The sequence below is a fragment of the Balaenoptera musculus genome, chromosome 4, assembly GCF_009873245.2.
Source record: "Balaenoptera musculus isolate JJ_BM4_2016_0621 chromosome 4, mBalMus1.pri.v3, whole genome shotgun sequence".
In the NCBI taxonomy this organism is placed as follows: domain Eukaryota; kingdom Metazoa; phylum Chordata; class Mammalia; order Artiodactyla; family Balaenopteridae; genus Balaenoptera; species Balaenoptera musculus.
In genome coordinates, this window is record NC_045788.1 from 48350551 (window position 1) to 48362965 (window position 12415).

Sequence of the window (12415 nt, forward strand, 5' to 3'; positions counted from 1 at the left end):
GAATTTGTCCCCCACCATTTTCTTTGTAGGGAGGGCTCTTTACAGAACTGTAGTTATCTCAGTCTTCACATTCTCTCAGTTACAGCTCACAAAAGGCCCCGTGCCGGCAAGTTTGTTGTGATGTTCAACATCCCCTCTCCTCTCTCCCCTTTTCCTTGCCCCCGTAAGAATGGTTCAGCCGGGCATCTTGAGTTGGATCGATGGTTGCACCCGCCCTCCCCCGGAATGTGGGCCTTTGGAGCGAGTGAGGTGGGAGGGGCGGAGGCGGGAGGCGTGCTGGGCCCCGGCGGCAGCAGAGGCAGTGTCGGCCGCTGGCGGTGGAGGGAGCCGTGCGGTTCCGGCTGCCCCGGCGAGGCGACCTCTGGGCCCGCGCCGCGGGCGTGGAGGACAGGTAGGCGAGTGGGCAGCCGCGGCTCCGGGAGAAACTCGGGCTGCGGAGTCCCCTACGGCGCCCGGTGCGCCGCTCGCACCCTCGGCCTCCAGCGTTGAGGCGGGGGAGGAAGGAGATGCCGACCCAGAGAGACAGCAGTACCATGTCTCACCCGATCGCAGGCGGCGGCGGCAGCGGGGACCATTCTCACCAGGTCCGGGTGAAAGCCTACTACCGCGGGTGAGTGTGTGGGGTGGGGGTGGTGGTGAGAGGGAAGGGCGAGAGGCCAGCTGGACTTGGCCTGGAGCGGGGGCGGGTGTGGGGCTGGAGATGTGGAAGGGATGGGCTGGGCGGGCAAAGTCGGGGGACTCGGGATGGGTGACCGAGTGGTCGGGGGAGGAGCACGGGGCACTGGATTGCGGCACCCCCAAGGTGTGGCGCAGGGCGCCCTGGAATCGCGCGGCTGAGGGTCCTGAGCAGGGTCCGAGGGAGGATCCTTGGAGTAAGTAGGTCCACCTGGTGGGTCAGAGAGACTCGCCTACCAAGAGATTTACAAGAGCTTTACGTCTTTAAGTCTGGATGTATTGGGGGTTGAGAGTTGATTCTGAGTGATGCCTTAGTTAACTAAGTTTACCATGGGTTTAAAAGACAGGATTGCTTCAGTTTGTTGACCCTTTTGATTACCGGCAGGCCTAAAGCCTCTGGTTCTCTAAGTCAGTTTTGTCTTTATCACATAGAAGAGTTCGCGACGTGTATCTGGACTGTGGTCAGGCTGCCAGTATATTAGACATAGGAGTTATTATTTGAGTTAAGTTGATGCGTTTTCAGGGATATGCATTAGGTACTTATGTCTCGCCAAGTTTAGGTTGTATATGTGTAAATTAAAATTTGTGAACGCTTCTTTGTCAGTGTTGCTTCAAGGACTGTCCGATAGGGTGAGATATTGCAAGAAGAGAAGAGGATGAGCATAGGCACAGTTTTAAAATCTGTGATCTTTACTCATATTATTACCTAAGTTGTAACTATTGTGGTTACCAGAAATAATCCAGCCCTAAAATCAGTGTATTAAATCATATTCCATAGTATGACTGTGGATTGAAATTTCTTTGAGGTAACTATATTTGGGAGCATTAGAAAGTTGAACTGTTAGTGTGAGCATAAAGGTTTGAAACTAAGGGTTAACAGAACACCCAACCGCTGTGGCCTGTCTTACTGCTTGTTCAAGCAGAAGTAAATTGCTTTAAAAAACTCAAGCACTAGGAGGTTTGAAACTGCAGTACATACTTTTACATTCCTTAGAGGATCAGTGAAGATAGCAAACTTTCAAAATGCCTCTCTTGTTTTGATTTCAAAGAAAATATAAGCCCCTAAATGTCTTACTGATTTGATGTAAGGACTTCCTAGTTTGTTTGCTGCCGTGAAGCCTCTGACCTCTCTCTTTTCATTAGCTTGACTGTATTCAGGAGTAGTTTAGAGGAGTTATTTTGGACAGTAACAGTGTTTTTGCTTAAATTGATCAGGGAAGTCTTGATTTTCAAACAATAGCTACACACTTTGCACTGTGGGAAAAAAAAGCTTTGCTTCCTTTACCTTACCTTTAATTTGACAGATGAGATATTTCACTTTAGAATGTGTTCCATTTTATAGTTGATGGTCTGTGAGTTGTTAGGTACAGAGAATGAAATATAGTACATTTTCTTTTTTTTTAATAGTGTCTGATTATTGACAGTTTAAAAAACTAGATTAAAAAGTAAATATATGCACATGGTAGGAAAGTACAGTTGTTCAGAAGTATAAAATAAAAAGTGTTCTCCATTCAGTCCTCCCAACCTTCAGAGGCAATTACTATTGATAGTTTATTTCTTGTTCTTCTGGAGGTTGCCTTTATTACTTTAAAAGTTATTCTTCCGTTTCGTGATTTAGCAACTTTACATGGTATCTATTGATTCTTTCCTCTGAAAGATGCGAAATTGGATGCACACTACATTTTGCTTCCTCGCTCCTTGATGCCTGCCAAGTTTTGATTGTTACAGTATAATTTTTAGTTCTCTGGTTTACCTTTCTGACTTTAAATAATATAAATTTTTGACTTATTAAATTTAGGTAGTTTCCAATGATTCCAACTATGAAACACGAAGAAACTAGTGCTTCTTCCTTTTTTCCTATTTTTATTAGTTTGACAACTGTAAATAGGCCTAGTTAGTAAATTAAAGTCATTGTAAGCTTCTCCTTTGGAAAGAAATCAAAGTCTTTAGAATGTAGGTATCATATAATATTTTCTGGGTTTATTGCTCCAATTATTATTATTTTTTTTTTAAAAGAGGATAAGGACAGCTTCCCTGGTGGCGCAGTGGTTAAGAATCTGCCTGCCAGTGCAGGGGACACGGGTTCCAGCCCTGGTCCAGGAAGATCCCACATGCCGTGGAGCAACTAAGCCCATGCGCCACAACTACTGAGTCTGCGCTCTAGAGCCTGCGAGCCACAACTACTGAGCGTGCGTGCCACAACTACTGAGCCCGCATGCCACAACTACTGAAGCCCGCACGCCTAGAGCCTGTGCTCCGCAGCAAGAGAAACCACTGCAATGAGAAGCCCGCGCACCGCAACGACGAGTAGCCCCCGCTCGCGACAACTAGAGAAAGCCCGCACGCAGCAACGAAGACCCAATGCAGCCAAACATAAATAAATAAAATAAAAAGTTCCCTTTAAAAAATAAATACATTTTGGGCTTCCCTGGTAGCGCAGTGGTTGAGAATCTGCCTGCCAATGCAGGGGACACGGGTTTGAGCCCTGGTCTGGGAAGATCCCACATGCCGCGGAGCAACTAGGCCCGTGAGCCACGACTACTGAGCCTGCGCGTCTGGAGCCTGTGCTCTGCAACGAGAGAGGCCGCGACGGTGAGAGGCCTGTGCACCGCGATGAAGAGTGGCCCCCGCTCGCTGAAACTAGAGAAAGCCCTCGCACAGAAACGAAGACCCAACACAGCCAAAAATAAATTAATTAATTAATTAATTAACTAAAAAAAAAAACATTTAAAAAAATAAATAAAAGAGCATAAGAACTTATAACCTTTTTACTGCTTGACTAAAACGTCTCCAAGACATTCAAGTTAACATTTTCTTTGCTTGTTTTTAAAAACCTATGAATTTTGCTAAGTAATGAATCAACCCCTTGCCCTTTAGTGCTTTTATTCAATGAAAACTTTCTAATAGTGCCTTCATTCCAAGCCTTATTTAAAGACAACATCAGCACTCTAAATTGTACCAATTTCTGTCCTCTGAAATTAGATCTGTTAAGATTTTATGTTTATTAACAATAGTCTAAGCTGATGGTTATGGTATTACATAGTCAGCTGCTCATTACTACAAATGAAACTAAAATGAGTCACCAATGAGGATAGTTAATAAACAGGTTGGCTAAGTAGAACACCTGCTTGATTTTAAAGTAGAAAATTCTTCCCTTACTATCAAGAAATGTAAGGACAATCTGCGTTTGAAAAAGTTTCTTTTCCTTCAGATCATCTGAACGGCCGTTATCAATTTTCCCCTGTCTCCTTCTAATTACAATATTTCTTTCCAGTGAATCTTGAAATCTCAGAATAGCCAGAATATTTTAGTGAATGAATTGCTGTCTCCTTTCAATGATGTGTTTAGTGTTCTCATGCTGTTAAATTTGTTCTTAGTGCAACTGTGATATCTCCCTAGATATAACAGATATTTAATTAGCCTTTTTCTAATTTTTATTCAGGAGATTAATAGCACTGAGAATCTGATTTTATTGGAGACCACCTAAGAGTGCCTGTCTCCTGGCCTGTACTCCTCTTTCCTCACCACAGGAGCTTGTCAATGAGTGGCCTGCCTTCCTTCAATCATTACCTTGTGGTGTTAGTTTGGAGGAGGAGAAACAGGTTTTGTGGGTTAGTGGTAGACTGCCATTGTGTGTGCTATCGTTCTATAAAGTTACTTGATATTACAGGGTAAAATTTAACAAGGAAATGTCTGGATTACTCATTTCTTTACGTTATAAATGTAAGAGAAATTTTGCAAAAAGCTTGTAAAAAAGCTTTTTAAACCAGTGCTGTTGAGCAGTTATGAATCCAGAGGATTCTTTCTGTGAACATCTACAAATAAAAAGGGATGAACTTGCGTATTTGGAAAGTATAGCTGGTTCAGTGATGAAGTATGCAGGATTTTTCTCACTGTGAACAAGTCTTGGCAAGACTTGTTTTTAAAAGTATTGCAAAATAATTTTACTGATATACTTTAGCAATGGTTCTAAGGAAATAAAAACGATATATTAAGTTGAAAGTTGGGGGAATGTGAGTCATTGGTCATGGAGCTTCTGGCATGTCACCTAACCATAGGGCAGCAGATTCGTAGCTTCACCAGAGAGAAAGAAGGGACATGGTGGCCTGGTGCCAAAACCAAAACAACCCTCTCAGAAATTTGGATTAGATAATGTGGAGATAAATTGCTTGTTAGCAGTGAGGACTGAAGCTGAAGAGTTTCGGGAGAGGCTGGTGAGGCCAGGATCACCCATGTGCAAACTGAAGGGCTGAGGAAACAGAGGAGAAAAGAGCAGCTCTCTACAGAAAAAAATTTCCTGGATAGCTTTCTAATACAGCTCCCAAACCTCTTATTAAAGTAACTTGAGTGTTTGTTTTTTTTATGGTTGAAATGAGCCGAATTAAAACACGATTTTAAACGTTCCAGTCTTGTTTAGGATTTCACATTTTACCGAAGTGTGTTTAAACTCAGTTTAATAAATATTGTTGAACAACTACTATAAGCCAGGCACATGGTACTGGGGTGGGCACAGAGGATGTAGAGTCGATAATACAAGGCTCTGCCCTTGAGGAACCAAGAGACTTGTGGGAGGAAAGACTTTAAAAAGTTAATAAAGGAATGTGTGTGTGTGTGTGTCTGTGTGTGTGTGTGTCTGTGTGTGTGTGTGTGTGTGTGTGTGTGTGTGTGTAAGGTATGTGCTAGGATGGCTATTGGGGAGAAGTTTGGGGTGAGGGAAACCCTCCAAGAGGATGAAATGTTGTTTGATGCTTTTAAAGGATAAGTAGGTTTGCCTGGTGGATTATGATGTTGGGTGGGAGGTCATTCCAGGCATTGCACAGCTGCATGATATGTTTGGAGAATTAAGATCAGTTTAGTCGTTGGTCCCATAGTCATTCCTCATTAGGACATAAAGTGTGAAGTGGGCACTGATGAGAAGTGAGCTAATAAGAAGGTTCACAAGCACTAGATCATGAAGACTCTCGAATATCATACTTTGGGCTTCAGACTTTTTCTCGTTGGTGAAGGTTTTAAGTAAGAGGAATGCACGATTTAGATTTTTATTTTAGAAAGATCATTCTTGGAACCAGTATAGTAGACGAATTAGCAATGGATGAGACTAATCTGGAGGCTTTGGAAGTAGTCCAAGTGAGAGATTCTGAGGAGTTGGAAAAGAGGACATGGATTCAATGGCGATTTTAGGGGGTAGAGTCAATATGAATTAGAGAATGATTGCCTGTGGAGAAGAGAGAGGGTCTGAGTCAGACATGGATTTCTCATTTGGAGAGACTAGGGAATAGAAAAGAAAGAGATTTATTAGAGAGGGTAATTAATTACCTGGAACAAGTAATCAAATTTTGAACTCAGGGTGCTTTGGGAGCATCCAGGTGGAAATGTCCAGAATTAACTGAACAACTGTTTTTTGTGTGCCTGCTCTGTGTACCCAGCCCTCTGCGTGACAGCTAACCTATGTAGGAGCATGGCTGAGAACGACGACAGGAACAAAAATGCCACCAGTGGCCACATTCAGATCACAAAGACAAGGCACTAAAGCTACATTTTAAAAATACAGAGATATATCAAGTAGCCTCTCACCCCCTCTTCGTAGGGGTAGCCATCGTTAACAGTTGGGGATATTCTACATCATATCAATATATCTGTAAGTGTAGGTGTGTGTATACACACAGACACACCCCTTTATTTTTCCAATAAATGGGTTCATATTTCTATACATGTTTCTTTAACTTGAGTTTTTTCATTCATGGTCATTTTTCCATGTCAGGATAGACAGATGAATAGGTAGATACAATACAGATAGAGCAATCCACCTCTTTCTTTATAATTGGTACATAGTGTTCCATAGTATTGTTATACCATAATTCATTTAATCTTTTTTTCTGATTGATGAACTTTCATTAAATCGCTTTGTCAAATCATGTCGAAGGCGCATCCTTATAGTTAATATGTATTCTCGCAAACATGGTCAAAGATATGCCTGCTTTAAAACTTGATATTATCCTCCAAAAATGTGTCAGTTGACATTCCCCGCAACAGTGTACAAATGAAGCACTTTCCTTATGCTCCTATTGCATGTTATTGGTCTTTTAAATTTTTGCAAATACAATTGGCAAAAAATGCTAACTTTTTTTTTTTTAACAATATTGAGAGGTAGGTATCATTATCTCCATTTTACGGATGATAACTTCGAGGCTGAGTAAAGCATAATACAAAGCTGAGTCTTACCCTTCAGAGAAATTTCCCTTTACCCTTTTACTGTATTGATGGGGCTTTTTAAGATTACTTTTTTTCTTTATTGTCAAATTCATATTTCACACTTATTCTTTTCAAGTCAATTTTCTATCTCCTTGATTTTTAAAAAATGCAAGTTTCATTATGGTTTTCTTATAATTAACAATTCATTTGAGGGGGGATACTTTGAGATTGTATGAATATTTCCTCAAAATCTTTGACCCAGTGGGTTTTACCATCCATGGATAATCCTGCCTACAAAACTTTTTTTTTTTCTGATTGTACTATATTTAATTTAGGAGAGAAGCTTATGTTGAGATAGCAGAAGGACTGAATATGGTTCTTTTTCAGGTTTATTTTTAAAAGCAATTAGTCCTAAGGAAAAACTTTAGATTCTATATTTTAGAACATAGGAACATAATGAATGCTTAAAACTGTTTGCTGAAGCAAAGTTAAGAATACTTTTTTTTTTTAAATTCAGCTAAAACTATATCTAAATTTGCCATTTTGGGCATCTTTGTGGTGAAGCAGACTGTATTCTGTTGAAGACCAGTGGTAAGCTAATTTATGCCAACACTGAAGTTAAAACCAGGAAAAAAAAGAATCTTCCATGCATGATTTGTTTTGTACCTTTAGAAGTAATATTTTTATTTTGCAGCTTATTTTTAGCTTTGGTACTATAATAAGGATTTGGTGATTGTGGGATATATGAACATGGTGCTTTCCAATTACTTGGAGAGTTATTTATAAAATACTCCCTTAAGTGTTTTAGTTCCTGGAACTTAAGGAGTGGCAGTTGATAAATCATGACTCCTTCATTGAGTCTCTTTAGGATGTATGTACTTACGATTTTTAAAGGATTACACAGATGTTTTAAAAATATTTGTATTTTCTGATAAATATTTTACAGCTCTTGAAAAATAAGGTTTCTGAAGATTCCCTATTGTTTGCAGATATGCTTAGGTATGTGTTAATTTTAACTACGTGTGGACCTTAATAAGGAAGTCATATTTTGATGACATCTGATCATACTAATTTTTTCTCCTTGCATTCAAAAAAGATAATGTCACGCTTGTTCTTTGCCAGGGAAATTCAGTGGGAGCCTTTTCTTCTCTTCTGATTTAATTCTAAAATATACTCTCCCAATCCTCACCCCCTCATACTAGTAACCTTGAGGATATTTTGAAAGAAAAATTGCTTTAAGGTAAGCAGGTTCCCTTTTAATGTCACTAGAAGAAGGAACTATTTTCTTATTATTTTAAAATATAAATTTTAAAAATAATTAAAACAGGGACTTCCCTGGTGGTCCAGTGGTTAAGACTTTGCCTTCCATTGCAGGGGGTGTGGGTTCGATCCCTGGTCAGGGAGCTAAGATCCCACATGCCTCGCGGCCAAAAAACCAAAACACAAAACAGAAGCAAGGACTTCCCTGGTGGCGCAGTGGTTAAGAATCCGCCTGCCAATGCAGGGGACACGGGTTCGAGCCCTGGTCCAGAAAGATCCCACATGTCACGGAGCAACTAAGCCTGTGTGCCACAACTACTGAGCCTGCGCTCTAGAGCCCGCAAGCCACAACTACTGAAACCCGCGCGCCTAGAGCCTGTGCTCTGCAACAAGAGAAACCACTGCAATGAGAAGCCCACACACTGCAACGAAGAGTAGCCCCCGCTTGCTGCAACTAGAGATAGCCTGCCCCCAGCATTGAAGACCCAACACAGAAAAAAAAAAAAAAAAAAAAAAAAAAAAGAAACCAGAAGCAATATTTTAACAAATTCAATAGACTTTAAAAATGATCCACATCGGGGCTTCCCTGGTGGCGCAGTGGTTGGGAGTCCGCTTGCCAATGCAGGGGGCACGGGTTCGCGCCCTGGTCCGGGAAGATCCCACATGCCGCGCAGCGGCAGGGCCCGTGAGCCACAACTACTGAGCCTGCGCGTCTGGAGCCCGTGCTCTGCAACGGGAGAGGCCACGACAGTGAGAGGCCCGTGCACAGCGATGAAGAGTGGCCCCCGCTTGCCGCAACTGGAGAAAGCCCTCGCACAGAAGCGAAGACCCAACACAGCCAAAAATAAAATAAAAAAAAACAAAAAACAAAAAACTGCCCAGTAGTGTGAAATAATTCTGTAAAAAAATTAAAAAAAAAAAATGATCCACATCAAAAAAAACCTTAAAAAAAAAAATTAAAACAATTTTATTTATTTATAACAGTCATTTAAAATTTGTTTTATATCTTATTTATAATTATCATAAAATCATACCTTTACATGGTAGAAAAATTAATAATATTCTATGCCATTCAGAAAGGTCTAAGTATTGGTTTGGCCAAAAAGTTCGTTCAGGTTTTTCCGTAACATCTTAAAAACCCAAATGAACTTTTTGGCCAACCCAGTACAAAGTACATCTTCTTTCCATCTCTAGTCTCTCCTTAATGCCCTGTTCCACCACCCAGAGTTAACTACTATTAAAATTTTGCTTTCTTTTATCATATCTGTTGATCAGTATGGAAGATGAGGAATTTAGCACTTCTTCATTGCCTCCTCTCCTGACTATTTTTAGTTTTTCTTGTGGTTACATTTATAACTTAAATAATATACCCCCTCCCTCTTTTCTTTTTTATTTATAATTGTGGTAAAAAAAATTAATTTACCATCTTAACCATTTTTAAGTGTACAGTTGAGCAGTGTTAACTATATTCACATTGTTATGTGACCAACCTCCAGAACTTTTTCATTTTGCAAAACTGAAACTACATACTAACAACTCTCCCATTCTCCTCCAAACCCCAACCCCTGGCAACTACTATTCTATTTTCTGTTTCTATGAATTTGACTACTCTAGATACTTCATATAAATGGAGTCATACAGTGTTTGTGTTTTTGTGGCTGGCTTATTTCATTTAACATAACATCTTCAAGCTTCATTCATATTGTAGCATGTGTCAGAATTTCCTTTCTTTTTAATGCTGAGTAATATTTCTTTGTATTTATATCACATTTAGTTTATGTATTCATCTGTCAGTGGACCCTTGGGTTGCCTCCACCTTTTGGCTATTGTGAATAATGCTGCTATGAATGTGGGTGTACCAATATCTTTTGGATTCCCTGCTTTCAGTTCTTTTGGATATATGTACCCAGAAGTGGAATTGCTGGATCATATGGAAATTCTATTTTTAATTTTTTGAGGAGCATCCATACTGTTTTCTACAGCTGCTGCACCATTTTACATTCCCACCAACAGAGCACAAGGTGCTAATTTCTCCACATCTTTGATTATACTTGTTGTTCTGTTTTTTTTCATAGTTGCCATCCTAATGGATGTAAGGTGACATTTTATTATGTTTTTTTTTATTGGCGTATAGTTGATTTACAATGTTGTGTTAATTTCTGCTGTATCATTATAGTTTGTTTTTTTTATTTATTTATTTATTTATTTATTTATGGCTGTGTTGGGTCTTCGTTTCTGTGCGAGGGCTTTCTCTAGTTGCGGCGAGTGGGGGCCACTCTTCATCACGGTGCGCGGGCCTCTCACTGTCACGGCCTCTCTTGTTGCGGAGCACAGGCTCCAGACGCGCAGGCTCAGCAATTGTGGCTCACGGGCCTAGTCGCTCCGCAGCATGTGGGATCTTCCCAGACCAGGGCGCGAACCCGTGTCCCCTGCATTGGCAGGCAGATTCTCAACCACTGCGCCACCAGGGAAGCCCTCATTATAGTTTTGATTTACATTTCTCTAATAATTAGTGATAATGAACATCTTTTTTTTTTAACATCTTTATTGGAGTATAATTGCTTTACAATGGTGTGTTAGTTTCTGCTTTATAACAAAGTGAATCCGTTATACATATACATATATCCCCATATCTCTTCCCTCTTGCGTCTCCCTGAACATCTTTTTCCTAAGCTTGTTGGCCATTTGTATATCCTCTTTGGAGAAGTGTCTATTCAAGTCCTTTGACTATTTTTAAGTTCAGGTTATTTGTTTTTTTCTTGTTCCCTGCTTTTACATTTAATTATTAGTTTTAGATATATTGACTCTCCACTAAGAAAGAGACATTTTTGAATTTACACTTCCTTTTGCTTTCTCTACATCTTGATTTTTCTTGGTAATTTTTATATTGTAAAGGTTTATAACATTATTCTGTTCTTTAACTCATATTTTTTTAAAGTAATTTTCAAAAGCATTTATAATGAATTCTTATGTAAGTGTGATGCACCTGAAAAGCCAAGAAGTGTACTTAGATGCTTAGAGAAGGAAAAGTAATCTTGTGTCAATAAAACTTCTTTTAAGGGTTCCTGTTAACTTTAGTTTTGGGGGCTGGTATGTTTTCTCCATAAATTTTATCCCATCTGTTTTCAATCATCTAGGATTTTCTCATACTTTTTGGTCTGCTGCTGGTGCCTTTTTCGTGTTCTAAGACTTTGATAAACTTGTCATTTCAGTTTTCTGTCATTTCATTGGGCCCTTAAGATGAAAGGTTATAGATGTTTGTTCCCTCCACCATATTAAACCAGAAGCATCTGTTTTTGTTTTGTTTTGTTTTTCTGTGTGTTGTTTTTAGAAGGTTGGGTTAATTTTATCTAATAAGGGTTCACTTCTATTTAAACTGTTATATGAATACATAATGTTTTAAAATTTATTGAACACATTTAGAGTATGCTATATGCTAGGTACTATTATAAGTATTATAAACATGAATTCACTTAATCCATTAAATCCTTATAATATCATAGGAGATGATATTATTCTCATTTTATAGATGAGGAAATTGAACCAACAGAGAAGTTAAATAACACCTAAGGTTATACAGCTGGTAAGTGATAGAACCTGGATTCAAACCCAAGCATACTGGCTTTAGCTCTCATGGTCTTAACCATTATACTATGGCTGCCTCGTATATGTCATTCCTCCATTGTGGAATGCTTTTTATTTTACATTTCCTCATGCTTTTTTTAGAGACCAACATATGACACCTCCATTCACTCAACATATATTAATTGAACATCCACTCTGAGCCAGATGCTTCTTCAGATATTGGTGATACAGCAATGAGCAAAACAAAATGCCTGCTCTCATGGATTTTGTTTAGTTGGGGGAGACAGACTGTAAAATACATATAATTTATATATGCTGGCAACGTATTTTCTCTGAAGAATAAAAAAAAATAACTAACTTCATACACTAAAGTAGACTCATTTAATCTCAGAAACAAGGGTTACAGTTTTTATTAGCCAAACTCTTTTTTAATTAATTAATTTATTATTATTTTTTGGCTGCGTTGGGCCTTCGTTGCTGTGCACGGGCTTTCTGTAGTTGTGGTGAGCAGGGGCTACCCTTTGTTGTGGTGGCTTCTCTTGTTGCGGAGCCTGCGTTCTAGGCACGTGGGCTTCAGTAGTTGTGGCTCACGGGCTCAGTAGTTGTGGTGCACGGGCTCAGTTGCTCCGTGGCACGTAGGATCTTCCCAGACCAAGGATCGAACCCATGTCCCCTGCATTGGTAGGCGGATTCTTATCCACTG

The 12415-nt window shown here is 39.7% G+C and overlaps 1 protein-coding gene across 1 annotated transcript in view; it reads left to right on the plus strand.

Annotated features, from left to right (window-relative positions):
- Nucleotides 1-369: 369 nt before the first annotated feature.
- Nucleotides 370-12415, plus strand: part of PRKCI (protein kinase C iota) — an 81831-nt gene continuing 69785 nt past the window's right edge. Inside the window, exon 1 of the mRNA XM_036851252.1 lies at nucleotides 370-610. Coding sequence (XP_036707147.1) covers nucleotides 507-610 — 104 coding nt within the window. The 5' untranslated portion in view covers nucleotides 370-506. The remainder of the gene's footprint in view (nucleotides 611-12415) is intronic.